At 42.9% G+C, this 12,022-nt stretch overlaps 1 protein-coding gene across 5 annotated transcripts in view; it reads left to right on the top strand.

The window, feature by feature from the left end:
* robo3 (roundabout, axon guidance receptor, homolog 3 (Drosophila)) overlaps nucleotides 1–11,299 on the top strand; it is a 514,962-nt gene extending 503,663 nt beyond the window's left edge. For all 5 annotated transcript variants that reach the window (XM_068053853.1, XM_068053848.1, XM_068053850.1 and 2 more), the window contains one exon: nucleotides 8,682–11,299. In XM_068053853.1, coding sequence (XP_067909954.1) covers nucleotides 8,682–8,693 — 12 coding nt within the window. In that variant the 3' untranslated portion in view covers nucleotides 8,694–11,299. The remainder of the gene's footprint in view (nucleotides 1–8,681) is intronic.
* Nucleotides 11,300–12,022: the final 723 nt, after the last annotated feature.

Here is a 12,022-nt window from a genome sequence, read left to right as displayed (position 1 = left end):
CCTTTATGAAACACTGGTTCAGCCTCAACTGGAGTATCGTGTCTATTTAGGGCACCACACCACACTTAGGATGTGAAGGCTTTGGAAAGGGTGCAGAAAAGATTTATGAGAATTGTTCCAGGGATGAGGGACTTTAGTTACATGGATAGATTAGAGAAGCTGGTGTTGCTTTCCTTAGAAAAGAGAAGGTTGAGAGGAGATTGGAATGAGGTGTTCAGAATCATGTGGGGTTGGGACAGAGTGGATAGAGAGAAATTGTTGCCATTGTCAGAAGAGTTGAGATCCAGAGGATACAGATATAAGATGATTGGGAAAAGAACCAAAGAAAACATGAGGAAAACCTTTTTTACGCAGCAAGTGGTTAGAATCTGGATTGCGGTAAGTATCTGCAGCTGCAGCAACTTCAGCTCCGAATTGCTGAGCTGGATTCTGAGTTGCAGACATTGCGGAGCATGAGGAAGGGGGTAGTTATCTGGACACTTTATTCCAGGGGCAGTCGCACTCCTTGGTTAAGTAGAACTTTAGAATTGGTAAATAGTCAGGGACAGGAGGATGTGACTGTAAGTCGGTGAGGTACGTGGATCCAGCATTTAGTGATGCAGGAGCCTCTGCCTTTGACTTTGACCACAGGTGTGAGGTGCTTGCTACCTGTATGAATGCAAGCATACAGTAGGGTGGATGAGCAAACCATGCCACCATGGTGCAGGATCCCATTCAAATGGGGGGAGCAAAAACAAATGTGGTAGTGATAGGAGATAGTATAGTCAGGGGGATAGCTACTGTTCTCTGCAGCCACGACTGGGAGCTCCGTTGTCTACCCAGTGTCAGGGTTAAGCACAGCTCCTCACGGCTGGAGACAAACTTGGAGTCGGAGGGGGAGGATCCGGTTGGCAGATTTACAATCTATATTAATGACTTGGATGAAGAGACAGAATAATGTATCTAGGTTTGCTGATGATACAAAGGAAAGTGGAAATGCAAGCTGTTAAGAGGGCATAGAGAGGCTGCAAAGAGATATAGACAGGTTAAGTGAGTGGGCAACAAGGCGGTAGATGGAGTATAATGTGGGGAAGTGTAAGGTTATTCACTTTTGTCACAAGAATAGAATATTTTATAAAAGATGTGAAACTTGTAAATGTTGATGTTCAGAGAGACTTGGGTGTGCTCGTACAAGGAACACAGAAGGTTAGCATGCAAGTACAGCAAGCAATTAGGAAGGCAAATGGTATGTTGGCCTTTATTGCAAGGGGATTGGAGTACAAGAGTAAAGAAGTCTTGTTACAGTTGCACAGGGCTTTGGTGAGACTTGTGTGCAATTTTGGTCTCCAAATTTAAGGAAGAATATACTTGCATTGGAGGCAGTACAGCAAAGGTTCACTAGATTGGCTCCTGGCATGTGAGGGTTGTCCTATGATGAGAGACCAAGTAAATTGGGCCTGGATTCTCTGGAGTTTAGAAGAATGAGAGGCGATCTCCAGATTCTGAAGGAGTTTGACAGGGTAGACCCTGAGAGATTGTTTCCGCTGGTCGGGTAATCTAAAAAGAGGGGGCACAGTCTCAAGATAAGAGGACAATCATTTAGGGCTGAGATGAGGAGAATTGTTTTCACTGAGTTGTGAATCTTTGGAATTCTTTACTCCAGAGGGTTGTTGATGCTCCATCATTGAATATATTTAAGGCTGGGATAGACAGATTTTTGGTCTCTTAGGGAATCGAGGGATATGAGGAGTGGCGGGAAAGTAGAGTTGAAGCCAAAGATCAAACATGATCATATTGAATGGCAGAGCAGTCTATAATAGGCTGTAGTGTCTACTCCTGCTCCTATTTCTTAATTCTTATCATATTGCCTGAGAGGCTGGTGGAGGCAGATTCAGTTGTGGCTTTCAAAAGGGAATTGAATAAGCATGAAGAGAAAAAAAATTGTAAGGCTATAGGAAAAGGGCGGAGGAGTGGGACTAGCTAAATTGCTCTTGCAGTGAGCCGACACGAATTTGATAGGCCGAATGCCCTCTTGTGCTGTAACTATTGCACGGATTTGATGTGACGAATGGCCTCCTCTGCTGCTGCTATCCTAGGAAGTGTAGTCACGATAGCTGTGGGAGTCAGTGGATCTTGGTCGATAGTGTATCTAAAGAAATGGAGATCGAGAAGTCAAGAAAGGAAAGGGAAGAGTCAAAGAAGGACCTTGTGAAGGCGAGGGAAGAGTGGAACTTGGAAGTAAAGTTAACGAGAAGAGAGCAGAAAATGGCAATGATAATGTCATCAATGTACCGGAGGACAAGTGAGGGAGGGGACCTGAGTAGGACTGAAACAAAGGGCTGAATTTTACCCACCCCAACGTCAGGGGCTGTGGCGGGGAGGTGCTGGAAAATGCCTCTGGGAGAGGGCCACCACGCACTCCGACACCAGGAGGGCCTGGCCTGATATTGCCGGCGGCAGCAAGGCCTCGTGGCGGCCCCCTGCCGTTCGGCGACGGGACTGCCATTCAAATATTGAAATAAATTAAAATCCATGAATTCATTACATTTACGTTCCCGCTGTCCATCCTGGTGCGACTTCATGCTGCTGGCCGGCACACCCGTGCCTTCAGATCCTCGTCCGTGGAACTGAGGCGGAACACTGGTGGGGAGGAGATAAGTTTCTCAGTGCGGGGGGTGGGGGGAGCAGGTCCAAGTAATATCATTGGTGTAGGGGATGGTGGGAAGGATTATAGTTTAAAGTTTATGCACTTTGGGGGGGTGGGGGTGGTGAAGGTCAGGTGGACGAGGTAAGTGTTTTGGGGGGGTGGAAGAGGGCAAGTAATTCACCCTGTGGTTATTGGGAGGGTGGGAGAGGGGCAAAATAAATGTTTTTAATTTTTTAATTCATTGTCTCTAAATATTTAAATTGAACAGGAGGGCTCGAAGCCCTTTAAAATTGGTGTCAGCGCCTGCGCACAGGCAGCTGATGCCATTGCTGGGGATGGACCGCTCGCCCCCTCCACGTCATCGGTAGAGGGGTGGGGGGGGGGGGTGGCGGCAGTCTGCCCCAACTATGTAAATGAGCCGCCACATGGAAGATTGCGATGCCGTTTATCGGTGGCGGGAGTAAACATTTCAGCTAAAAGAATGGTTCACATATCCCACAAAAAGGCAGGCATAGTTAGGAGCCATACAGTTTCCCATAGCAACATCTTTTATTTGGAGGAAGGGGTCGGAGTCAAAGGAGAAGTTGTTCACTGTGAGAATGAGTTCAGCCAGGCGGAGGAAGGTTGTGGCGGATAGGGACTGATTGGGCCTCTGTTCAATGAAAATGCATGGAGCCCTCAGGCCCTCCTGGTGGGTGATGGAGGTGTACAGGGATTGGCCATCCATGGTGAAAAGAAAACAGTTAGGGCCAGGAAACTGGAAACTTAAAATCGTGGAGGGTATTGGAAGAGTTATGGATATAGTTGAGAAAAGACTGGACAAGGGGAGAAAGAAATAGAGCTAAGATAGGAAGAAGTTAGTTCTGTGGGACCAAGAAGAGGCTGAAATGAACAGGCTACCAGGGCAATCCTGTTTGAAGCTCTTGGGGAGGAGGTAGAAGGAGGCTGTGTTGGGTTGGGGGACTATGAGGTTGGAGGCCATGGAGGGAAGATCTTCAGAGAAGATATGGTTAGTGACAGTCTTGGAAACGACAGCTTGATATACAGTGGTGAGGTTTTGTCTAGGGGAGGGTAGGAGGAAGTGTCAGAGAGTTGCCGTTTGGCCTTTGCTAGGTAGAGGTCGCTTCGTCAAAAAGCCACTGCACTACCCTTTACAGCGGGTTTAATAATGTTAGGGTTAAACCTGAGAGAATGGAGTGCTGCAGGCTCACGGGGAGATAGGTTAGAATGAATGAGGAAAACATAGAAATTGAGATGTCCGATGTCACACCGGCAGTTCGCAATGAAAAGATCTTGAGAGGGTATAAGGCCAGAGGAAGAGGCCAGAGGGATCCAGGTGGGACAACAATTCTGAAGATACGGGAAAAGGTCCCCTGTATGGGGCGGAAGACTCCTGGCCGAAGAAGTGGGTGTGCAGGCAAAGGTGACAGAAGAAGAGCTCCGTGCTGAGCTTGAAATTCATTGAGGTGGGGATGAAGCTGAGGCCTTTGCTGAGGAATGATCATTTAGGGTCAGAGAGGAAAAGGTTGGCGAGCATGGTGAAAACACAGCAGGGGGAAATTAGAATGAGGGTGGGATCAGAGAAAAGTGAACGGAAAGAATGTTTCAGAGGGGCATTAGAATCCATAAGCTGTTGAAGCTTGCAATCCGTGACACCTGAAAGGAAGAAAAAAGTGTTTTGTTAAAGCACCAGATGAAGCAAAGGATGAAATGGAACTGTGGACCAAGACAGATTTGAGATAGTGAGTCGGTGCTGCTGAAAAGAGAGGGCGAGAGTGTGCATGTGACGGCGTATGGCATTGAGCATGGACCTCAGGATGCAGCGTGAACAGCAGCTTGAGGAGCTCTGAATATCTTGGAGATATCTGTAATCGTGGGTGGATCCAAAACATGAAGGGTGGAATTTCAGTTGGAATCCATGTGGAATAAGTCGGAGCAGCAGACATTGTTGAGGAAGGAGATGTGGCTGTGAAAGTGAGTTTTGGTAGATACCTGATCAAACACGGGAAGGGAAACCGAAAGCAATGAATATGAACAAGGTAAAAGAGAATAAAACAGATATCCGTTGGAGAGAAGAGCAGAATTTCTTCAAGGTGGGCATCTCTGGAAGAGAGGTGACAGTGAATTAAAAAGCAAAATACAGCAGATGCTGGAAATCTGAAGTACAAACAGAAGATGCTAGAAATACTCAGCACCTGCGGAGAGAAAAACAGAGTTAACGTTTCAGCTTGATGACCTTTCGTCAGAACTGAAGAAAGATAGAGAGGGGAAACGGGGAGTGCGGAGAACGAACAAGATGGCAAGATTGCAGGACTCCTGAACATGTTATCACAAAACTTGCGATCTGTACTTGCCAACCTCTCTCGCTGTCACAGCCTTTCTTCACGCTGTCTCACTGATATTGTGGTCAGTTATCCTCTGACCTCTCCTGTGTTGTACTCCTAAGCAACATGCGGCATGTTTTCGTCCTCCCTGCATCCTCACTGTGTTCAAATCAAGAAGTCATCACACCATCTACTGTTGGAACTGTTGTATCAGGACCTTTAACACTCCCTCCCTCCCTTATTCCTCCTTACAATCCAGAAGATTTTGAAAGCCAAGCTTGGTGTCACCCACTCACTGGTTCTTGAGTAAGCTCATCATAAGTCCAATTCTTTTCAACCTTGCTGGTGTTCTCCATCTGGTTTTTCAATATAATAAAAACAGATTGACCACGTTACATTAATGGTTGCATTATTATATAATCTCATTCCCTCACCTCCTCTCTCTCTCCCTTGTTACATTCCCAGAAAATGGCACAGAAATGGGAAATAGTGGAATGCATCACTCAATAGCATTCCATCTCTGTCCAACCCAGATCTGCATGAAAAATCAGTGGGATTAAGGGAAGCTGGGAGGCCTAGGTGGTGGGCTGTTGACAGGTTATTCAGACAGTGGCAAAAGCACACCTGAACCAAATCCTTTATTAAATTTACATCCACACATGTGAATCCTCATTAGATAGCAACCAGAGGCAGGAATTCTGATGCATTTTATGTACCCTTACCTATTCCTAAGTACTGAGGCCAACTGCAAGAAAATAAAGAACTTGCATTTATATAGTCCCCAGAACATCCCATAGTGGAATGAATTACTGTTGAAGTGTAGTCATTGTTGTCGTGTAGGCAAGCAAGGCAACAACTTTGCACACAGGAAGGCTCAACAAAGAGCAATGAATTAATGAGTTCAGCTGTTTCTGGTGGTTTTGATTAAGGGGTACTTGAGGAGAACTCCCTCGCTCCTCTTCAGTATTACCATAGGACCTTTTACACCCACCAGAAAAGGTAGACAGGTCCTCAATTTAACATGCCATTCAAAGGATGGCCCCTCTCTCAGCACAGTTCTCCTTCGGTACTGCACTGAAGTATCAGCCTAGATTATGTGCTCAAGTTCCTGGAACAGGGCTACAACCCACAACCTTCAGACACAAGGGGCCCAAATGCTATCCATTGAGTCAGCCTGCCCATATAGTACCTATACTGTTGTCCTGATTGAAATTATAGTGCTCTTTCTTAAAATATTTTACTGAATCGCACACAAATTCATTCACTGACAGAACATCACATATACTCAAACATTTGTTTCAAATTTGTAAATCTTATCAGCCCCATCCTTCCATTAAAAAAAACCCATCATTCCATTCAGCTCCATCCTTCCATTCACACCCACTCTTCCATTAACATTGATCCTATAAATCAACCTTGTCAGATAATTAATTTGCCTGAATTTAACACTGTGTAAGTGAATAGGCTTGAGAGAGTTAAAATTGGGCCCAATTTGTGTGAGTCTTCACAGTAGAGGAAGAGGATAATGTTTTTGATATTCCAGGGAAACTAATAAAGACTGAAATGCCATAAAGTTAAACAAGAATTAGATAAAACGTACTAAAAAACTGACAAATCCCTAGGACCTGATGGCTTCCATCGCAGGATTTGAAAGGAAGTAGGTAGGAAATTGCAGGAGCTTTAACCATAATATTCCAAAGCTCTCTTAATTTGTCCCTTTAGATTGGAAAATTGAAAATATAACTCCATTATTTAAGAAAGCTGAGAGAGAAACCAGAAAAATATAGGCCCCTTAGTCTAACATCTGTTGTGGGAAAATTATTGGAATCTATAATTAAGGACAAAGTGACTGAACAGTTAGAGAATTTGAGCTGATTGAAGACAGCAACATGGATTTGTGAAGGCTAGGTCATGTCTAATGAACTAATTCTATTTTTTGAAGAAGAAACTGAAGTAATAGATGGAGAATGTCTATGATGTAATTTATATGAACTTCCAGAAGGCAGTTGATAAGGTTCCACATAAGAAACTGTTAACTAATTAAAGCCCATGGACTTGAAGGCAAATTATTGGCCTGGTTATGAAATTGGTTAGGCAGAAGAAGGCAGAATAGGGATAATGGGTATGTACTCAAATTGGAAGGAAATGACTGGTGGTGACCCACAAGGACCTGCTCTGTGTCCTCAACTATTCACTATATTTATTAATGATACAGATCACACAGGAGAGAGTTATATAACTAAGTTTAATGATGATACAAAGATCAATATGATTATTAATGAGGACAGAAGCAAAAAATTACGAAGAAACTTTGATAGATTGAGTGGACAAGTCTGGCAGATGGATTTCAACGCAGGGAAATGTAACCAAAAAATGATAGATCTGAATATTTTATAAATATTGAAATGCTACAAACAGTGGAGGTCCCAAGAGATTTATGATCACCAAAATACAGTGGCACAAGAAATAATCAAAAAGACTAATTGAATGTTAGCTTTTATATCTAGAATATAGAGGGGAGGACATTTTGTTACAGTTATAAAAAGCCCTGGTTAAACCACATCTGGAGTACTGTGTACAGTACTAGACATCGCACCTTAGAAAGGATACATGGGCCTTAGAAGGAGTACAGTGCAGATTCATTAGAATATTACCAAGGCACCAAGATTAAATTATGAGGAGAGATTACATAAACTGTATTTACTGAAATATAGAAGGTTAAGGGGTGATTTTATTGACATTTTTAGGACATTGAAAAGCATTGATAGGGTAGATAGAGAGAAACCTTTTCCACTGATGGAGGAGTCTAGGACAAGGGGACATAACCTTAAAATCAGAGCCACACCATTCAGGAGGGAAGTTAGGAAATGATTCATCACACAAAGTGTGGAACTTTCTCCCACAAAAAGCATTAGATGCCAGCTCAATTCATAGTTTTAAATCTGAAATCAATCAGTTTTTGCCAACCAAGGATATTAAGGGATGGGGAGCCAAGGGAATTGGATGAAGTTAGGATACAAATCACCCATGATCTCTTTGAATAGTGGAACAGGCTTAAGGACTGAATAGTCTCCTCCTATTCCTATGTTCATTCACACTCACTCAGGCATTAGCATCCATCTTGATTTCAAAACCATGAAGATGCAGGGGCAGGTAGAGGACATAGGAATTGGAAACTTGGGTAGAACAGGCGCTGGGCTTTCAGAGAAGCATTGACCATAGGGATATTGATAAAATGGAAACTTTTGAGCAGCTGAGCTACATGAAATCATTTAATCTGTTGTGCATAGGAACAGGAGTAAGTCATTCAGCCCCTCGAGCCTATTTCATCATTCAATTAGATCATGGTTGATCTGTATCTTAACTCAACTTACCCGCCTTGATTTCATATCCTTAATGCACTTAGTTAGCAAAAATCTATCAACCTCAGTTTTGAAATACCCACTAGTCTTGGTGTGAAGAAGTATTTCGTGATATCCTAACTTGAATTTTAAAGTTATGCCCCCTTGTTCTAGACTTTCACATTTGAGGAAACAGGGTAGATAGAGAGAAACTATCAAATCCTTTAATCATCTTAAGTACCTCAATAATGTCACCCCTTCATCTTTTATACTCAAGGAAATACATACCTCATCTATGCAACCTGCCCTCTTTTAGCCTCAGTATCATTCTGTAGTGTTGGATTCTGTTGATGTTTAATACGTACAATGTGTTTTTTTTTTGCTTTGCAGGACAAGAGATGAACTGAAGACAGGAACGTACAGAAGAACCAGGCAGTAGGTGAGGTCTCTGGCAGAGGGACTGCCCACTCTCCTCGCCCTCGGCGCTGTACAGAATGATTTGCCTTGTACGGAAAAATTCAAGTTTTGAAATTTGAGAAAGAAAGGTTTTAAATTTAATTTATGACATGTCGCTGGACATCAGGAAAATCCATGTTAACTTTGTAAATAATTGGGAATTATTTTGTTTTTGTTTGTTTCTAAGCATTTCCTGGCCTTCTGGTGATCGTATTTATAAACAAAAAAAAATAATGTTGGATATTATAAGGTTATTGTCTGAATGTGCCAATCTTTTTCAATTGCAAGTATGCGTCTAACAGACTGAACTAAAAACAAATATATTTGCACTCTGTAAAACACAAGCACAACGCATTCTGGATCTGCCCATCAGATCCCGTAGGCCGCAGGGCAGCCATATTGGAAAATACTGCTGCGCATCCTCTGATTGGCTAGGGTAACCGCTGCCTGCACGTCCTATGAAAGTTACCGTCTGTGCGCCGAGATGATGCTTTGATAGCGGACCGCAATACTGAAGCGAATATGCGTTGGAACAAGCCGTTAGTTAGTGCCCGCTCCACGAGAACCATCCTGTTTGAAGAGAAGTGGAAGTGGAAGGGCAGTGGCTGCTGGTATAAAGTTTTAATGAGAATGAATGTAGCCTGATATTTTGTTGTATTAAAAACATTTCGTACAAATGTTCATTAGATAAAATATGAGTGGTTATTTATCTAGAGATATATAGATACACGTATGGTCTGAAGCTTAAGAAGGAAACTGCCCGTTGTCTGAAAATAAAAAAATGGAGACGTGTTTCGATTGGAGGTTTGTCCGTTCTAAATTGGATTTTCTCACATGAAAGATGGTGATGGCTGAATTACAGAGGTAGGTTTTGCAAATTAATGCTCCTGCGAGAGAGTCTCATACTGGGAATGTTAATTAGAATATCGGTCACAGAGGTAATGGCTGCCATTTTGTGCTCAACCCGCTCTTCTCATAATTGAGCAAAAAGGTAGCTGGGCCATCGAATGGCTCCAGAAACCTCCAAGCCGAATATTTCAATCAGTGCTCCAGTGCATGGATCTCTACATCAAGTGCAATAATTTGTAAAATTCGCTGGTTTGAGCTATCACCTAAGCATATTTAAGCTCCCCACCTAATTTTTACACATCTCTGAATTGGTTCCTGGCCTCTGTCAGGTCCTTCTGTTTGTCTGACTCTTTGTTAAAAATGGCCGGCAATGTGTCAACTAACATGAGTGCACATTTGAGGAGGAGGAGGGGTGTAACCGTAGGAGAATTCTCTGGCTCGACCCGTAATATCCCAACTAGTTAATGGACTGTCCAAGGTTGAACCGAGCCATACAGAACACTGATGTCCCAGTACTGACCCCAGTCTGTCCTGGTTAGGCTGATTGCAGCCTTGGTGGTGATGATTCCACAGCTGACCCCATCACCCTAGGGAGGGGAAAATTCACTGCTATCAGCTCACTCCTGCTTTAAAGTGTGTGAATGGCAAAGGAGGACAGGATTGGGTTTAGCTTGGCTTAACACTTCTCACCCCCCATCGTATTTGAATAGCCTTCTGATGCATGTGGAACAGTATCCCAGCGTATCAAGGCTTCAGGCAAAGAAGGAAGGAAATTTTGAGAAAATAAGGAATTCCATGGGTGGGCTTTTGAATCAAATATCTGGGGAGAGCTGCAAAGTATTAGAAAATAACCTGCACCTTCAGACATTAAAAAAATTAACAGATTGGAAAGACCACACTTGGAGCAGCGAACCACAGTCACATTGCGGCTATAATAATGTAGTCCAGTCTCGAGCCCATGTTCCTTGTAAGAATGGATTCCCTGATGGAAGCGCAGCATTGTAGAATCATACAGCCCTCCATAGAATACAAGGAAAGCTCCCCCGGTATCGAGCACAACAATTTTAATAGAGTCTTCACTACTGCTAGGAATGCTGGGATGTCCCATCCTCCATTGCGTCTGTGATTTTACTCAGTCTCCATGAGTGAAAGTAGTAGGAATCCCATGGCATATATAGGTGTCTGATTATAATCCTGATATAGTACAGGAGTATTGGTAGGCCTGCACACACCTCAAGAGCTCCGAAATTGCCTATACTCCAACACAACTGTTATTATGTACAATATAAAGTGGCTGTGCAAGATTTGTGTTGGGGCAGAGTTACCTTATTTGTGGTGATATTTTGATCATGTTACAGGCAGAGGGAATAGTGATACAAAGACCTGAGGTACTTTGCAAACACACGGTGAGGAGGGCTCAAACATTTGTTTGTACGACGCTAACAACCACAATGCAGTGTGCCTGGCTGCTTTGTAGAGGTAAAGCAAAATGAATGAGCTTAGGGAATGAGATTCCATGGAATCTTGGGCCTTACTGAACCACTGATAAGAAAGCCCAAAAACCCAACAATAAGATTGGTCAACACTCAAGTATTTCTTAAGCAACCACACTCCCTCTGAAACAATTGAAAGCATTCTCATGTTTTCTGTTATTCATTTACGGTGTAAAGTCAAATTGTACCAAAAATAATCTTATTGTTAGACCTGACCAAAAATATTCTGGTTTTCTCTAACCCGAAGACTATAATTTTTTTTAAAGAATTAAACAATTTAAAGAAGCAAAACCAAAATGCCTTTGTTCCTTTTCAGTGCCTCTGATATGTGTCAGTCTAAGTCTGTGTATGTGTCAATGTAAGTGTGAGTCCAGTGTGAAGGTGTCTAAGTTTATGGGTGAGTATGACTGCATGTTACTGTGAGTGTGTTTGTACCAGTGTATATTTGTCAATATATAGAAACATAGAAAGATTGACAGCACAGGAGGAGACCCATTTTGTTCATGCTGGCCAAAAAGAGCTATCAGTCTAATCCCACCTTCCAGCTCTTGGTCCATAGCCCACATCGCAAATGCATATTTAGTTTTTTTAAAAATGCGATGAGGGTTTCTGCCTCTACCATCCTTTCAGACAGTGAGTTCCAGAGCCCCACCACCCTCTGGGTAAAAAAAAAATTCTCTTCAACTACCCTCTAATCCTTCCACCAAATACTTTAATTCTATGCCCCCTGATTATTGACCTCTCTGCTATGGGAAATATGTCCTTCCTATCTACTCTATCTAGGCCCCTCATAATTTTATACACCTCAATTAAATCTCCCCTCAGCCTCCTCTGTTCCAAAGAACGCAAACCCAGCCTATCCAATCTTTCCTCATAGCTAAAATCTCCACTCCTGGCAACATCCTTGTAAATCTCCTCTGTACCCTCTCTAGT

Source organism: Heterodontus francisci, chromosome 22 (genome assembly GCF_036365525.1).
Source record: "Heterodontus francisci isolate sHetFra1 chromosome 22, sHetFra1.hap1, whole genome shotgun sequence".
In the NCBI taxonomy this organism is placed as follows: Eukaryota; Metazoa; Chordata; class Chondrichthyes; order Heterodontiformes; family Heterodontidae; genus Heterodontus; species Heterodontus francisci.
This window is presented reverse-complemented; position numbering and strand designations above follow the sequence as displayed.